Source organism: Ambystoma mexicanum, chromosome 8 (genome assembly GCF_040938575.1).
Source record: "Ambystoma mexicanum isolate Mex_15411 chromosome 8, UKY_AmexF1_1, whole genome shotgun sequence".
NCBI lineage: Eukaryota > Metazoa > Chordata > Amphibia > Caudata > Ambystomatidae > Ambystoma > Ambystoma mexicanum.
This window is the reverse complement of record NC_090929.1, coordinates 1558454918-1558472388: the sequence shown is the minus strand read 5'-3', so window position 1 is coordinate 1558472388 and position 17471 is coordinate 1558454918. Positions and strand designations below refer to the sequence as shown.

Here is a 17471-nt window from a genome sequence, read left to right as displayed (position 1 = left end):
AACTCATTCAATTCACTATTCCAAAACTGTTGCTGGATATTGCTTTTGATTCTATCCAAGTACACCACTCTAATTCATGTTCTTAATTGCGAAGTATTACCAAATGTGTGGTGTACACTACCTCCCGGCAGCCAAAGTGATGGTTGCAAAAGGTATGCTTATGTTGCAACTCTAAAACCCCTGTGAGCAAAATAATACCCTGTTAGATTCTTGAGTAGACAGGTTGAAAATCCATATTATTTTCGAGCCACTCCCAGGTGGTCTCCTGCTTCAGACTGCAATCTTTAAACCATGACAAACATTGGAAGCAATGATCCAGGGTCTTCAGCAAATGATGCGTGGACCTGAACCGTCTCTGGGGAGTTATCCCCCGATCTTTACGTGGCTAGGAAATTTAGAGATGCAATTTTCCAAATGTGCTAATCTCTGAATCAACATTAATGATTCACGCTTTCTGACTCCTCTGAAAAGGAATGAAAAGGTCACCACTTTTGAGTCTCTTTCATTTGGGTAGCTCGAGTTTAGGTCCTGAAGAAGTAGTACCTAGACCTCCTGGACTTATTCATCTGTACCCCTGGAAGTTACCCCTTAGGATGGGTCTGCTGTTGCAAGATTGTGGCAGGGTGCTTTAGCTGGCCATTCCTAGTTTGAATTTCCTGTTAGTGCTGGCTTCTGTTTTGGATGTTTTGTTATTCCTCAACAAAAGAGTTCTTAATGTTGGCATGGTCAACCGAAATGTGGCTGCAACTTGTGTTTGAGAACCCTGAGCAAATTAGCTATTTATCACGATCAATGGCAATGTAGTTTTTATGGAGTTTGACTGTATTACCTAAATCTTTAATTGTCCTGTCCTAAAATGTGAATGTGTTTATTTTTCCTGATCACGGTTTCGTTTTGAACTAGTTCTGTCCCCCACTCTCACATTGAAGGTTATCTTTTTGGTTTTGATTAAATCCATTCCCCACGACACGAGAGTGATCAGACTGTCAGTGGAAGCTCCTTTTCTTGTATTTTAAATGGAAAGAGTAACCCTAAGCTTTAGACTTTCTTTTTTTTGCCAAAACTTGTAACAGAGTGCCATCTTGCACTGGAGGTTCATCTACTGGTCTTCCATACTCCTTATCCCTGCAAGTAGCACAGCATTTTCTTCGCCTGAGTGAGCTCTCAGTTTTTATGACGGTTGAAGGATTATTTTCATGGATTATTTTCTGTTTGTGGACTTCAATGGATCTGATAATGTAGGGCTGTTACTAAAGAGACGTGGTGGAGGGGTCAAACAGCTACCTCGCTTATTCAACAAGGAGTTCACACTCTGGACTTTTGTCATGTTGCAAAGTTGGCTCCCATGGTAGTTTGCCATATACTGTTTCTTGGATTCTTTAGCACGTGACGGTGTGTCCTGCTGTGCTTTAAAAGTATATACTATAGATCTTGGTTCTTCGCTTTCCCTCCACCTTTTCTTTTCTTAATGCTTTGGAAATGATAATGATATCACAAATTGGAGGAACATGTTAATTACCTTTTGGCCATGTTCTGTCTGGTTGATGCAATATTCCGCCCACAGATACCTCATTGACCCTTCCATGACCATCTGACGTATAGCTTGTCCTTTGCCATTTTACTTTTCCTTGTCCTTTGTGTGTGGGGAAATCAGTGGAACTGAGGTCATGTGGCTTGCGCACCTCCTTTCATATATGCTAGTGATGCCAAGCTCAAGCAAGAGCCACATTGTGCCCTCTTGTGCCTATTGAAAAGTGTCTGGCCCAGTCTGCGCCACGGCTGTATTTCAAAAGATGCAGAATCCGTGGGGCAAAGTTTACACCCATCAGGAAGAATATTACTGAAGGTAAGTACGTTGTTTCTTTGTGGTACGACATGGGATCCTATTATTATAACAATTAGAATATTTGTGTCGTACAAACATCAAATGCATTTACCAGTGTTTTTAAAACATCTTTCACTGTAGGTTCAACTTAACAAATGTGTTGTGTTCTTTAGGTTGATTGGGTGAATAATTACCACAGGAAGTGCAGAGAAGTCACTGGAGCAGAGCTGGAGACACAAGGGCGAAGGGAAGCTCTGCAGTGGCTTATCAGGGAGACTGAGCCCATCACCAAACAGAATTAACCACTCCTTCAGGACAACCCACTTGCAGCCTCATGTTCTACATCTGTAAACGTTCTAGTTTCAAATATGCTGGATCCAAGGAAAAATCCCCTTTTGATACTAATTTGGAAATACTGTTTTGCCTTTTTCTTTAACTTTGATAATGGGTGAAAAAGCAAAAAACAAGTTTATAAACAATACAATAAAAAGAAAACGAGTGATGGGCCTAGATTTTACATTAATTCCCCATTTAAAATAGTTTACAACTGCACTATTAGATACAATTTCAGACTCTCACATACTTTACAAATTGCTGCCTAGCTCTTCATCAGGTATTTGGCTATAAAAGGTTTTGGTGCCAAATGTACTGCTCATCAACTTCATTGAATGACCATTTCTATTTATGTTAGTTGAATAAAAGTTTTCAAACTCATATTTATGTTGTTTCTTTCAACTACTATAAGTACTTTGTGTACTCAGTGGGACAATGATTCTCCCCATAGAACGGTCGATGAGGGTGTGCAGGCTTTTAAGCAGTTAAACACTATGGTTGGCATATTGATGCCAGGAGCTGGCGGATTTGTACATTGCACTCTTGATGAAAACAAAATGTCATTAATTTCTGGCTGTGTAAAGAAAGAATGTTACAAATCAGTAGACATGCACATAAATATTGCACTGTACTGATCAGTAGGGACGGCCATGTTCTTCCCTATGTTAATGGTGAATAATTAATCTTGTTGAAAATGTAATAAATTTGCTATTTATACAATGCAAATTGTGGAGTATTTTTAGGGAATTGATTTTTGTGATATAAAGGTCTATTTGTAGTATTAATTGCAAATGTTACTCACCAAAGTGACTTCTGTATATGTAGTTCAAAGTTCCCTGTCCTCCACACTTGTGGAATGGAAGAGGATGTTACGAGGATGGAGCCAGATTGAGGTGTGAGCAGCTTTTGATAATATAAAAAAGCAGTATGACATGCCCATGTTCTGGCTTGCCCCTTTCACATATCCTTACTCACGCATGCTGCTACTGTCAGGCTTTTACACATGAGCGAGAATTAGCTAGGTAGGTGGGTTAGGAGTTTGTAGGAACCGAGAACTAGGCGTGCAGATGTCTTTACTTCATCCCTTTTCCTTCGTACTCATTGGAGAGTGGTAAGCACCCACTCTTCTTAGTGGATGTTATGATGTGTACTAAGAATTTCATATAAACTGTTCAAACTATTTCTTAGGAGGAATTTGCAAAATAAGGAAATCTGTTATAGAATTTGCATCAAGTGTGTATTTTTTGCACAAAGTATGGATTCTGTATGTCTTTCGAATGTCTTCATAAGGGAAATGGTTTCAAAAAGCTATCGATGCTGCTTTTGTCCTCTGTGGAAGGGGACGAATGTCTGAGGGAGGTGGAACTTTCCTAATTGTTTACATCTCTCTGGCATAGCCTTTGAAGTCCTTTGCCATGCGTTATGGCCACCATACATCACAAAATGCTCTTTGGTTGATGTGTATCCTTTGTATAGTCCTGATAAATGTTTCAGGCCTGGTTAATGTCGAGCTTGTGGGCTGTTCTTCCTAACTCAAAAGGGAAGTCTTAAAAATGTTTTTAAAAAAACACCAGAATACCGATCTTCTGTTTAATGTGGAACTTTATCACAACTGTCAGAAAAAATATTAAGTGAATGCAGAAGCCACCTTGCCTCTATGGAAAGTGAGAAAAGGTTCCTTTGAGCAGAGCGCTTGAATCTCGCCAACTCTCCACACTTAAGAGAGATCCATCAGGAAATGTATTTTCTATGTGACTGAATTCAGGTCCACAGATTTCCAGCGTCAAAATGCTTATGCAAAAGATAACAAAGCACTATGTTTAGATCCCTTGAAGAGTAGGACGGGTGGACACTTGGATGTAATCGAACATACATTCTAACCACTAGGTTGGACATGGAGTAAAGAGCCCATTTTGGTCTATGGACGCTCCTATGGCTTACTAGTGTGCCGTGATTCAAGCTTGATACCGAGTATGTCAGGTCCGCAAAGAAAAAGGGACCCAATTAGGATGCTTTCTCAAACTTTATAGGACTTGTCTTTATGCAAAAACCAGTGACAGAATGTTGTCACGTTCTAGTGTAATGCTTACATGTGGGATGTTTGTGTGGCCTTCAGGACTTTGATGTGTTGGGGCATGAATCCCGTTTTGTTGGAGATTTGATTCCTTCCTTTGAAGCAGGTCATATAGCTGGTGCCTTCCATGGGGAGGGGAAAGGGCTGGAACCTTTTTTTATTGAGAGTGCTAAAGCAGAATGGGGGCCCACATCTCATCTTGGATTTGTGGCCAGCCACGCCATCGACCGACAGGACTGGCTGGTGTTGCTGGACCTTAAGGACTCCTACTTCCATGTACCCGTTTAAAGAGCAGGAAGCACCTGAGATATGTGGTTTGGGTTACCTCCGCCCCCAAGTGTCTTCACCAAGCTGGCTGTGTTTGCTCCAACTAGCAGACATTCAAGTTTTTTCTAATTGGGATGAATGGCTGATAGAAATGTGCACCCCATATCTGGTGTCTACCCACTTAACCTGCAACACACCCATCACCTTCTCCCTGATGTTGAAGAAATCCCAAGTTGCAACTTTTCTGTTACTCCATATCATCCGTACAATGCAGGACGCTTAGCTTGGGGTCCTGGTCACTATACAAGCCTATCTTAAGGTTAAACACCTCCACCCCCCATCAATAGTCTTTAATTCTTCCTATTCTCTAAGAAGTTGTCAATCGACAGCCTAAAATGATCTAGGGATTTGTAATTCGTCAGACCTCTTGTTGCATTATACAAACTTTACTAAAATAAGGCTATGGCGGCATTTAAGTAACAATTATGTGAGTAAGATTACATCAGTGTACAGGAGTATCTTTATGGATTGAATATCTAAATTCGTAGAAATCCCTGTAATAAGACCCCCATGTTACGGCCCATTGCAGCTCTTTTTGCATTTGAAAGCACACATGTGAAACCGTCCAACAGTGGAGGAGATTCCGCCTACTCTTCTACTAAAGGATGACATCAAGGGTTCTTAAAAACATAGGTAAGTCTTGGTCATCCTTTTTTGCAGAGAGTTCGCTATATTCTAATTGTCAATGTGGAGAACTACTCGGCACGCTGGGTGAGGACCATCCATATCCCGTACATGGCGATGAGAAAGTCCAATTGTTGTCCGAATTGCTTAGAACATCAAACCTATTTGAGTAATGCGCCACTATGAGGGGTCGGGTGTTTCGCAGGTCTCTTGTAAGACTTTTGTCTTGCCTCTGGCTCCATATACCATACAGCCCAGCCGGAATTACATTGATCCTTATATGATGTGGAGTTATGGTCTCTGTGGAAATTCCCCATTGGCCGATTCTGTTTGCCAACAGTCAAGAGTACCATTCTATGTTGGATGTGAGAATAACTTCCTGCCCCCTCCGTTAGCCTGGCGATTTGCCCAACTCATGCGGATAGTAGAAGATCCCGAGTGGTACAGGCTTTATCTGGGAGCAGGTTGTGGGATCATAATTCAAAGATTTTAAAATGTCTTCCACAATGCTGGTGAACTACATTTGATTACTACACAATCACCCCAGATGTCATAGACTTTCTGCCATCCATGCCACCCTTCTAGCCATTTAGTATGTGTAGACCCGGCTCCCAATAATCACTAGTCATAGTGTTGATGTAATGGGTCACTGGAGAAAAGCGAGTGTCTTGCTCGCCAATTGTGCACGGACAGTTATTTATTAACAGTACATTGCAGAGCAGAGCAAATACTTTGAACGCAGGTAGGCAGAAACAATGACTCACACCCACCACGCAGTTAGAGAATAAGTGCTCTTATACGGCTATTTATTCATAGTTAGGCATACATAAAGCAATAAGTGATAACAGAAATAAATCACAGAAAAGATAATAAGCTAACAAAAATACATCACGGTTGGCGTAACTGAATTCCTGATCTCGCCAGAAGCGACTGGAAGACCCCGGTAACAGCCAGGCCGAGAGCACGACAGCCCACAGGTATTTCGGAGTGAAGCGTCCCCCTTCTGACTGAGATCTTTGTGTTTTTCCGCCTGACCTTTCCAGAGCCGCGCATCATATGCCCTCCTCAAAAGGGATGGCAATTTCTCGAACCTTCTGCCATTAGCGTGTTGATGAGCAACCGTTATTTGCCGGCCGGGTCGACCGACGGTAACCCCAAGGAGCAAAGCGCTTCCCTCTCCTAAAGCACCACGGAAAACAATTCCATAACTCATCTTCAACCTTGGCACGGGGATAACAAACCTTATCTGGTACCAGCCGGCACCTGTGGATTCTAGCCTCTCCGAGCTCCGTGTCCATGGATGAGCCATGCAAACCACTACAGGCAACGAATAACGTTGAAAACATGTTTTTGAGTGAAATACTGCTAACCAAGCTGAAAATCTGTGTCCAAGTGCAGCTTCCACTTAGGCTTGGAATAAATATCCATTATGGCTCTGAGTGCCCCCAGAATGCACTGTGCACCAGCGCCATATTTTAGCTCAAACATCACAATCCACCCTTGGATATTTACCTTCCATAGCCCAGTGGCAGAGGAGCTGGTCTCTGAAACCGACAAAACATCAGAACGAAGTTGGGAATGCATTGAATAAAACAACAACCAGCAATAATAATAGCTAATATAATACAAATGCAAGCAAAGGTGTAACGCAGTGTACCCCCCAACATCAGGAATCAATGAAAATAACCAATCCCACCAATTCCCAGTATGGTCTTGAGACACTTGGGATATTAAGTCCCTCAAACCTCGAATAGGACTTTCGATGGATTGTGAATGGTCACTCAGATTAAAACAACACATACCATCAACTGCGTTACAACCCAAGTTATGTTTCAGCAATAGATAATCAGCGGCAACCCTGTTTTGCTAAGCTGCTTTTCTAATAACTTTGCTATCGAGGAGCAACTCTTCTAATGCTTGAGAAGTATAATTAAGTCCTTTTACTACTAGACACGCTAATTTGATTAAAGTTTTATAACCTCCAGCAGCTAAACCCCAAACTCCCACTAATGACAAGGTCAATGCTCATACCTCAGCCTCTGATAACAAATGCACTTTTGAATCACAATTTGGAGATAAACACACAGATTCGAAAGTTGATCTTTTGCTTCGATAAATTGCTGGGTGTAGAGGAAACAGCATCAGCTCTAATCGAGTTAAGGCACATGGACCTCCAGAAATGTTAGCTGGAATGTATGTATATGTTATATTGCCACATGAGAAAAGCCATCCTGTTGGACATTTCACATGATTTAAATGACTGGCAGCTACCACTGTGTGATTGCAGGTAATTGTGTTATTTACATTGGCACATGTGCTTGGAACTCGTGCACACAATCTCTTCCCAAGTGCAGTTTGATTTTTCTGTTTGGTTAAATTCAGCTGTTGGCATTTGCCAATTTCTCTTGCATTGCAGGTCATGATGTAAAACGCATCGCCTTGGGTGATGTTATATGTTATAATTTGTGTCAAGTTTCTCCACTTGCTATCTGTTTGCTGGCAAAACCTGCAGTTCTCATAGATAGAAAAAGACTGCCTAACATCGGAATCTTGGACCGCAGAATCATTGTGCATGACGCCGAAAATGTGCCTCAAGATTGGAGCCGGCGTCGGCACCGCTACTCAACAGGTAGTCAGCAAAGCTTCTGCATGATGCACGTCAGGCAGAAATGGGAGAAGTTCAGGATGTACTGAGCGAGATACGTCCACATGTTCTCGGTTTGGGCAATCATCGGTGCATATCGCCGTCGCCCGAAGGACATCCCTTGCATAGCTGGCATCAACGCTGTTTGCCCTTGCACCGGACGTGTTTTCCGCATTCCACAAATCCAGTTCTTCGGCTGGCTGGCTTTTCGGCATCAGCATTGGGTTGCTTTCGGACATCATTGCTCGTCATCATCAGTTTCCCATGGATCACTGGCACAGATGTGACATTTCTCACTGGTTGCAGCATGCCGTTTGACTTTCCCAAACGGAGTCCATTTAGTTCCACAATTACACCAGCCAGACACAGGATCTACAAATCAAACCCGAAAAGAGATATCAGTGTTGAAAATCACTCTCTTAGGTAACATTTGTCTGTGGGCACATACTGCCTAACACTACCTGGTCTTTGCCTGATGCAATAACATCTGCGGGCACTGGTGGACCACATGGTCTTTTGACCCACACCTTTGCACCTGGTACCATACTGTCTGAAGAGCCAAAACCACGATCCCCACGAGTAGTTAACACTGTGAGAGGCTCCCCCTTTTTGATCATGGGCAACTTAACCGGAACAAAAATCAACTGGGCCACTCGATCGCTCTTATGAATTGGTAACACTTGGTCTCCACTATTCATTAAGATGACTTTGATCTCGCCTTGGTAATCAGCGTCAATGACCCCTCCCAGCACTTGAACTCCCTTCAATGATAATCAAGATCTAGGGGCAATCCATCCCATATGTTCTGGAGGAATTTGTACTCCAATCCCTGTTTCAATCACAACAATCCCTCTCGGGTCCAATCTGATTTCTTCATAAGAATCCAAGTCTACCCCTGCTGATTCTGGGGTCGCTCAATAGGGAACTAAAGAACCCGGGGTAATTTCCCAGTACAATAGGGTCTCTCTGACTGAGTTGGGTTGAATCTGTAAAGCAGTCATTAATCACAATGGAGTCTCATGATTATTCACTGGCCTATTGTTTAGCACCTGCACCGCATCAAACACACGATCACGCCAGCCTGCTAAACTGCCATCTCTGGATTTGCGCAGCTGTTCTTTCAACAACCCATTGATTCTCTCAATCAAACCTGACGCTTCTGGGTGGTAAGGGACGTGGTACAACCATTCAATACTCTTTGCCTGACAATATTCCTGAATTCATTTGCCTTTGAAGTTTGACCCATTGTCACTTTAAATTTGCAAAGTTGCACCGTAATGCAACATGATCTGATCTAACAACTTAATGGTATTCAGTTGTGTAGCACGTTTGCACGGCAAAACCATCAGATATCCAGAGTATGTATCCACAATGGTGCATGCATACTGACAGCCTTTGCTGATTGTCAGAGGACCAATATAATCGATCTGCCAAATTTGACCTGGTAACTTTCCTCTTAGCAACGTGCCCTGGACAATCTGAGGGATAGACCTATGCTGTTGGTGTTGGCACAACGGCTCTCCAAATAGTCCTCCTGAGCCTCCACATCCACAGATGAAATCTTGGTGTGTTCATCTGCAACAGAATGAAAACAACGTTCTAATGAATCTGTAGCACAATGCGCATCTACATGATACACAGTGACTTCACTTTGTGATAACATTTCCACAATATCTTGCCACAGTTCTTTTCCCCACAACTCTTTTGAATGAATCTTCCACCCATTCTTTTGCCAGGTTGGCAGCCACTCCGCCAACCCATTCGCCACTGGCCATGAATATGTGTACAATGACATCGACCAGGGGTCTCTTGTTTCAATGCTTGGTAAACTGTGTAAAGTTCTGCAAACTGACTGCTGTTCCCTTTCCCTGACGTGGTCAAAATCTTTTTAGTCTTGGGATTGTATGACGCCGCTTTCCAGTATCGCTCGGTTCCCACATATAGAGCCGAGCCATCTGTAAACCAGGCATGCTCGGTCTGCTCCACGGTCAAATCACCATAAGGTACTCCCCGTTTCACGGGAGATTTGCGTTTCTCCGTCACTTCCGGTGGTATGTAATCGGAGGGTGGTATGTTGGCTACTTGCTCATGTAATTTTGCAACCCCACCCTTGCCTGATTTGGCGCTGTCTTGAATTTACCATTTGCATTTAATTATACTGGCTTCTTGAGCGTGTCCTATTCGAGGGGATTGGGTCCTCCGACGTATTCCATATCTATGACAGTAATCACCACAGCTGTGCTGCTTCGGAAACTTTTTCGGCGTCTGCGTCCTGCGTCGATGACGTCGATGCGCCGCCGTCGAGGACCTCCTCCGACGTCCGACGTCATCCGATGTGATAAGTAGGACGCACGACGCCAGTAGCCTCAGTTCCGTTTTTTCCGCGAACGTGTTGCTTCGTGTTTCTCGGTTCTAGCCTCGACTCTTTGGAGTTCTGTTCTTTCTGGTTCTTCGAGCCTGTTCGTTTGTGAATATTCCTTCGCAGCGATGTCTTCCACTTCGTCTTCAACCCCGCGTCCGGGCTTCAAGAAGTGCGGGGTGTGTGGGTCCAAGATGTCGGTGACTGACTCGCACGACGCCTGCCTCTGGTGCCTCGGGGAGGCCCACGACACGGATGACTGTGTCGACTGCCTGTCGCTCACTTCCAAGGCCTTACGCGAACGTAAGAAGAAATTGTCGGTAGGTCGGGTGTCCAAGCCCCGGAAGTCGAAGTCGGCGGGGCTTTCGACGGATGATTCGAGGGGTGACTCTCCGCGTCATCGTCGGAGGTCTCGTCGGTCTTCTTCTAGGAGTCGGTCTCGCCACTCCTCTGCCTCTTCGAGGCGTTCTCGGAAGCGCCGTCACCGGTCGCCTTCCAGGTCCTCTTCCGAGGACTCTGCCCGGCACGTCGGTTATCCCACCAGCCGTGCGACGCCGGAGGAATGGGCTTCCTTCGGGAAGAAAATGTTGGCGATTCTTGAGTCGCAGGGTACTCAACCGTCCGCGCCCCCGAGTGGGGTCGGCCGTGTGAGGTCGAGAGACGCCGCTCGCAAGAGTGGTCGGCACGAGTCACGGGAGAGGTCCCGTTCGGACAAGGAGGCTCGTTCTCGCCGTACCCGTTCCAGGTCCCGGTCCTCGACGCGATCGAGACCGTGTGCACCTGTGATGTCTTCGAGGAAGACATCGACGTCTGAGGCGTCGAGGGCGTCGACAGGCTTTCTCGAGGCTCCGGCTCCGAGGAAGTCGTCGAAGCCGTCGACGTTCAGGTCGTCGAGGGACACGCTCGGGGCTCCGGCTTCGAGGGCTGTGTCGACGCCGCCGATATTGGAGGCGCTGCATCTGACGTCGACGCCGATTTCCTCGATGTCGACGCCGATCCTCTCGGCGCCGTTGCCGGTTTTCTCGACGGCGGCGCCGATTCGCTCGACGCCATCGACGCCTTTCGTGTCGGAGGTGCCCCGTGTCTCGGGTGTGCCCCCTAGGAAGGCTCTGGCTAAGAGCAGGCACTCTCAGGTGCCTTTCCACCACTTGGATTATATTTCGGAGGCGGATGAGGATTCGGTTGGCCTGGTTCCTGATCAGGTGCCGGATGACATTGTCTCGGGCCATAGTCAATTTGACGAATTGAGGCAGTCGCTGCATGATGCTAGTGGTCTGGACACCTCTCCGGAGGTGGAATTTGGTCGGCCTGAGCCTGGCTCCCATGCCGATTCCTCATACCGGCGCCTTATGCTAGGGTGTCTGAGTATCTGGGATGGTCTGCTCCCCCAGGGGAGTTTGTGCAGGATGATCTGACGGACATCCTTGATGTTGGTCCCCCATCTGACCCGGTTCTGCCATTCCATATGGCTTTACAGCGTAGGGTGGCGGCGGCTTGGACTGCTCCGGAGAGTCTCCCGGCAGTGGGCAGATCCTTGTCGCGGAAATACCGTCCAGCCAGTGGCGACCCCTGCTACTTGACCAGGCACCCCACTCCGGAAAGTTTGGTGGTGCAGGCGGCCACGGCCCCGGCAAAGCAGGCGTCGTACCCTACCATCCCTCCTGATAGGGACGACAAACGTTTTGATGGCTGGGCGAAGAAGGTGTTTTCTTCTGGTGGTATGGCGCTTCAGGCGGCCAACTCCATTTGTGCCTTGTCACGTTTCACGCACACTCTGTGGAACTGTGTTGCGTTAGCGGCTGTACATATTCCCGAAGGGGACGAACGGGTTGGTTTCCTTGCTTTGGTCCAGGATGGTAAGGATGCCATGTGTGAGTCCGTTCAGTCGGGTTTGGACTTAGCTGAATGCGTCAGTAGGTCCATGGCGGCGAGCACCGTGATACGCAGGTTTGCGTGGTTGCGGAAGTCGGGGTTTGCTCCTGATGTGCAGTCCCGGCTCCTCAACATGCCCTTTGATGGTGAACATCTTTTTGGCAGCAAGGCTGACGAGAGCCTTGAGAGGTTGCAGACCTCAAAAGCTGCAGCGAAGTCGTTGGGCGCTGCAGTTCGCCAACCTCCGCCTTTTCGTCCTAGGGGACAGCAGTGGAGGGGTGGCTCCTTTCGCTATTACTCGTCCTTTGGTAGAGCGAGAGGAGCTGGCAGTCAAAGGGGCCAACGCAGGGGTACCAGAGGTGGACGACAGGGTACCCGTGGTGCCAAGGCCGCTCGGGCAGTTGCCTCTTTGCCCTCAGGTAACGCCGCAGCCGCTCCTACTCAGTCATGAGGCCTTGTCCCATGGTTCGCCGGTTGGGGGAAGGCTGGCGCAGCATCTTGTAGAGTGGCGTGCCATTACTTCAGATGTGTGGGTTCTGGAGATCGTAACCCACGGCTACTGTCTTCCCTTTCGGCACAGGCCTCGCGACAATCCACCGGGGAACCTCTCTTTGAAGTGTCCGGATCCGCTCCTTGCGCAGGAAATTCAAGCCCTGCTGGAGAAAGGCGCCATAGAACTGGTGCCTGTAGCGGAGAGGAACAAGGGATGGTATTCCCCTTATTTTTTGATTTCCAAGAAAGACGGGGGATTGAGACCCATCATGGACTTGCGCGGTTTGAACAAACTCCTCAGGAAGGACAAGTTCAAGATGGTTACTCTCTCTCAAGTCCTCCAGGCCCTTCAGCTTCAGGACTGGTTGGTGTCACTCGACCTCAAGGATGCTTACTTCCATGTGCCGATCCATCCCAAGCACAAGAAGTACCTGAGGTTCGCGGTTGGCGACTCGCACTTTCAGTTTCGGGTCCTGCCGTTCGGTTTGACCTCCGCCCCGAGGGTTTTCACCAAGCTCATGGTGGTGGTGGCAGCGCATCTCAGGCAAGGGGGGATTCACGTCTACCCCTACCTGGACGATTGGTTGATCAGGGGGAGCTCTCCCGAGCAGGTCCTGGATCATCTGTCCGTCGCCTGCCACTCCCTTCACAGGCTGGGCTTCTCCCTCAATTTAAAGAAGTCCCATTTGACGCCAACGCAGAGGCTCCAGTACATCGGAGCAGTGCTCGACACTTCCCTGGGGCAGTGTTTTCCTCCCCAGGTGAGGGCTCTTCACATTCAGCAGATGGTGCGCAAGTTTCAGCATGCCCAGACGCTCCCAGCGTTCGAGTTCTTGAGGTTGCTCGGCCTCATGGCATCCTGCATTCTTCTGGTGCCAGAGGCTCGCCTGCGAATGAGATCTTTGCAGTGGGCACTCAAGATGCAATGGTCGCAGTCCTCCGGCAGGATGTCGGACCCGATTCAGGTGCCGCCCTCGGTCGCCCGGGTCCTTCTGTGGTGGGCCGTCGAAGGCAACTTGATGAAGGGGGCTCCGTTTTGGCTTCCCTGGCCGGAGGTGACGATCGTGTCGGATGCATCCCTCACGGGATGGGGAGCTCATGCCAACGGGCTGACAGTCAGCGGTCGTTGGTCTCCGTCGGAGTCCAGACTCCATATCAATCTGTTGGAGCTGAGGGCCGTCAGGCTAGCCCTGAAGGCTTTTCTGCCGACTGTGCGAGGGAAGAGTGTCCTGATCCTGACGGACAACACGGTGGCCATGCACTACCTCAACAAAAAGGGGGGGGCAGGGTCACTTCCTCTGTGCAGGGAGGCGATGCAGCTCGAGTTCTGGGCCATCCAGCAGGAAGTTTCGATCTCGGCAGTTCATCTGGCCGGAGTCGAGAACGTGACGGCGGACGCTCTGAGCAGGCAGAGCACGATCTCTCACGAGTGGGAGTTGGCTCAGGAGATTCTCCTGGAGATCTTCGCCCTTTGGGGGACCCCTCAAGTGGATCTCTTTGCCTCCAGTGTCAACCGGAAGTGCGAAAGGTTTTGCTCGCGGGAATTTCCTCCAAAAGGAGCCTTAGGAGACGCGTTCGTGGTGGAGTGGTCGTTCCCGCTGCTGTACGCGTTTCCTCCGGTCCCCGTCATCCCGCAAGTGCTGCGGAGGTTACGGAAGTTCGGTTCCCGGATGATCCTCATTGCTCCGGCGTGGGCTCGGAGGACGTGGTACCCGGACCTTCTCGACTTGTCCATCTGCCCTCCACGTCGTCTTCCCTACCGAGACGATCTGCTCTCACGGGAGGGGGGTCAGGTTCTCCATCCAGAGGTCGGATCCCTCAACCTTCACGCTTGGCTTCTGAAAGGTTGAGGTATAAGGATTGGGACCTCCCTGAAGACGTGATGGAGGTGTTGCTTTCGGCCCGAAGGCCCGCAACTAAGTCTCTGTACCGTTGCCGTTGGCGTAAGTTCTGCGACTGGTGCAGAGTTCAGAATGTGGATCCTTTTGCATGTGACATCCCCATGGTTCTGTCCTTTTTGCTTTCTTTGGCCCACAGGGGCTTGCAAGTGGGTACCGTTAAGGGTTACCTGGCGGCGCTGTCCATCTTTAAGCGCTCATCTGAAGAATGTTCTTACTTTAAAATCCCTTTAATTTCACAGTTTCTGAAAGGGCTCACTAATGTGTTCCCTCCGTCGCCTTTCCTGGTGCCCGGTTGGGATTTGAACCTTGTTCTTAGGTTTCTTATGGGTGCTCCGTTTGAGCCGTTACATTCTTGCCCTTTGAGGCTGTTGACTTTGAAAACTGTGTTTTTAGTTGCGGTTACTTCCGCTCGCAGAGTGAGTGAGTTACAGGCACTTTCTGTTAAGCCACCCTTCACTGTATTTCACAAGGACAGGGTTGTCCTTCGAGTTCGTCCTTCTTTTCTTCCGAAGGTAGTGACGGAATTTCATTTGGCCCAGAAGATTGTTCTTCCGGCATTCTATCCTCCTCCGCATCCTGGTAAGGAAGAGGAGAGGCTCCATAGGCTTGATCCTAGGAGAGCTTTGAGCTTTTATGTTTCTCGCATGTCCCGGGTCAGAGTGGACGATCAACTCTTTATTGGTTACGCTGGTAAGCGCTTGGGGCAAGCTGTGACGAAACAGACTTTGTCCCGCTGGATTATTTTGGCCATCTCGGAGTGTTACCGCTTGGCGGGCAAGGACCCTCCGGCTGGCTTGCGGGCCCATTCTACCAGGGGCTTGGCTGCATCTACTGCCCTGCAGAGGGGTGTTCCTATTCGCAACATCTGTGATGCTGCCACCTGGGCTTCAGTGCATACATTTGTGCGGCATTATTCCCTCGATTCCATCAGAGGGCAGGATCTGGCCTTTGGCAAGGCGGTCCTTTGCTCTGCTATTTGATTGGCTATTCTAAATTTTGTTTCTAAATTCTTTCCCTCCTCCTTGATTTGGTACTGCTTTGGGAGTCTGTCATAGATATGGAATACGTCGGAGGACCCAATCCCCTCGAAGAACAAGTTACTTTCTTACCTGGTAACGTTCTTTCGATGGGATGGTCCGACGACGTATTCCATATCGCTCCCGCCCTGCCTTCCCCGCTGCAGAATTTCTGTTGCGTTTGCAGCTTACGTTCCGCAAGGCTTTGTGTCGGACTGGCAGTTGACTATTGTCACACGTTCTGGGGGAAAAAACTACAACTGAGGCTACTGGCGTCGTGCGTCCTACTTATCACATCGGATGACGTCGGACGTCGGAGGAGGTCCTCGACGGCGGCGCATCGACGTCATCGACGCAGGACGCAGACGCCGAAAAAGTTTCCGAAGCAGCACAGCTGTGGTGATTACTGTCATAGATATGGAATACGTCGTCGGACCATCCCATCGAAAGAACGTTACCAGGTAAGAAAGTAACTTGTTCTTCTGTGTGTTTTAGGAGAGCTCAACACCCATTGCATAATCGGGATTTCAGGCCTCATCAACACATCATGCCCCACTGTCATTTGCTCAGTATCCACAAAGGCACAATTACAAGCCAGCAACTGCTTCTCGAACGGAGTGTATGCGTTACTAGCATCGGGCAACTTACGACTCCAGAACCCCAATGGCACACGTTTCCTGTCTTGTTTTTTGCCACACACTCCAGTTAGCGTAATTGTCTTGCACAGACACATTTAATTCCACTTTGCCTTCCTTCAATGGCCACAAATCAAGCACCTGCTGCACGGTGTCTTTCGACAAATCAAATGCTTTTTGCGGCTCCTCCCCCAACTGAAACTCATATTTCTTTCGTGTTACTTTGTAGGGGCCAGTATCTGCCCTAAATGGGGAATGTGCTGTCTCCAAAACCCAAACAGCCCTATGAACTGCTAAGCTTACTTTTTGTTCATTGGAGTGGTGAACTCAAGTATTTTCTGTCGGGCCTTCGGCACCATCTCTCGATGCCCATTATGCCATTGAATCCCTAGGAATATCACTGTCTCAGCTGGCCCTTGAATTTTGTTTGGGTTAATCTCCCACCCTTCCTTCTTCAATCCTTCCATAATGACTTCTAACTGGGTTTGCACACTTTGCTCATGCTTGCCCTGAATCAAAATATCATCAATGTAGTGAGAGATTTGTATTTCAATCGTGTTGATTTCCATGAATCGGAGAGGCCTCCGCCCCGGTGTCTATCAATGCTCGCACCACTTGTGTATTTCCCAGCCCCCAAAAAATCTTAAAATTAACATGAGGCCGCCTATCAACTTTTATACGAGCAGACGCTGCCGGAGCTTGGCCGTAACTCTAGTCAAATTTTGAATGAGTGTAACCCGACTCTGCCTCGAACATTGCACTCACCACCTTCCTTAAATTACGTACAGGGAAGGAATCCCCATAGACCCTTCTTCGTGTTCTTCCTCAGGAGGGGCTGAAGGTGAGGTGTCACCACCTGTTTCTTGACCTGTTTATAGCGCTCTTTGGCTGCAAGCCCTCTCTTTTTGTATAGTTCATACATTACCCTGGTTTCAATGCCATCAATTTCTTCTCGTGGCACACCATCCTTTAACAAGGCCAGAAACATGTCCTTTCTGGACACTCGGGAGTCTCTACTATCTTGCCTCCTGCCTTCAGTTCTTCTCTCACTACGCCCCTCTCTCTCCCGCGGCTTGTCTTCACTCTTGTCCCATTCCCCTAAGTCTGCCAGTTGCCGGATGGCCTCCACTACTTCATCAGTGGGTTTGCCCGTCATACCTACTAGCAATGTCATAATGACACTTTTGTATGCAGGTGGGGCAGTTCCTACCACCATATTCCTGGTTGAAACTGAAATCGGCACGGCCCCCATGTGTCCTAGTGCATCTATGTGAATTGTCTCCTTCATAGCATGCTCTCTGACCTTTTTAAATCGCCTCTTTCAAAGTGTACCTCTTCTTTTCCTCACTAGGCCAGTCTACGGTAAAAG

The 17471-nt window shown here is 47.9% G+C and overlaps 1 protein-coding gene across 1 annotated transcript in view; it reads left to right on the top strand.

Moving 5' to 3' along the window:
- The window catches only part of XPNPEP1 (X-prolyl aminopeptidase 1), a 297380-nt gene extending 294841 nt beyond the window's left edge, over positions 1–2539 (top strand). The window contains exon 21 of the mRNA XM_069611759.1: positions 1999–2539. Coding sequence (XP_069467860.1) covers positions 1999–2127 — 129 coding nt within the window. The 3' untranslated portion in view covers positions 2128–2539. The remainder of the gene's footprint in view (positions 1–1998) is intronic.
- The last annotated feature ends 14932 nt before the right edge of the window (positions 2540–17471 follow it).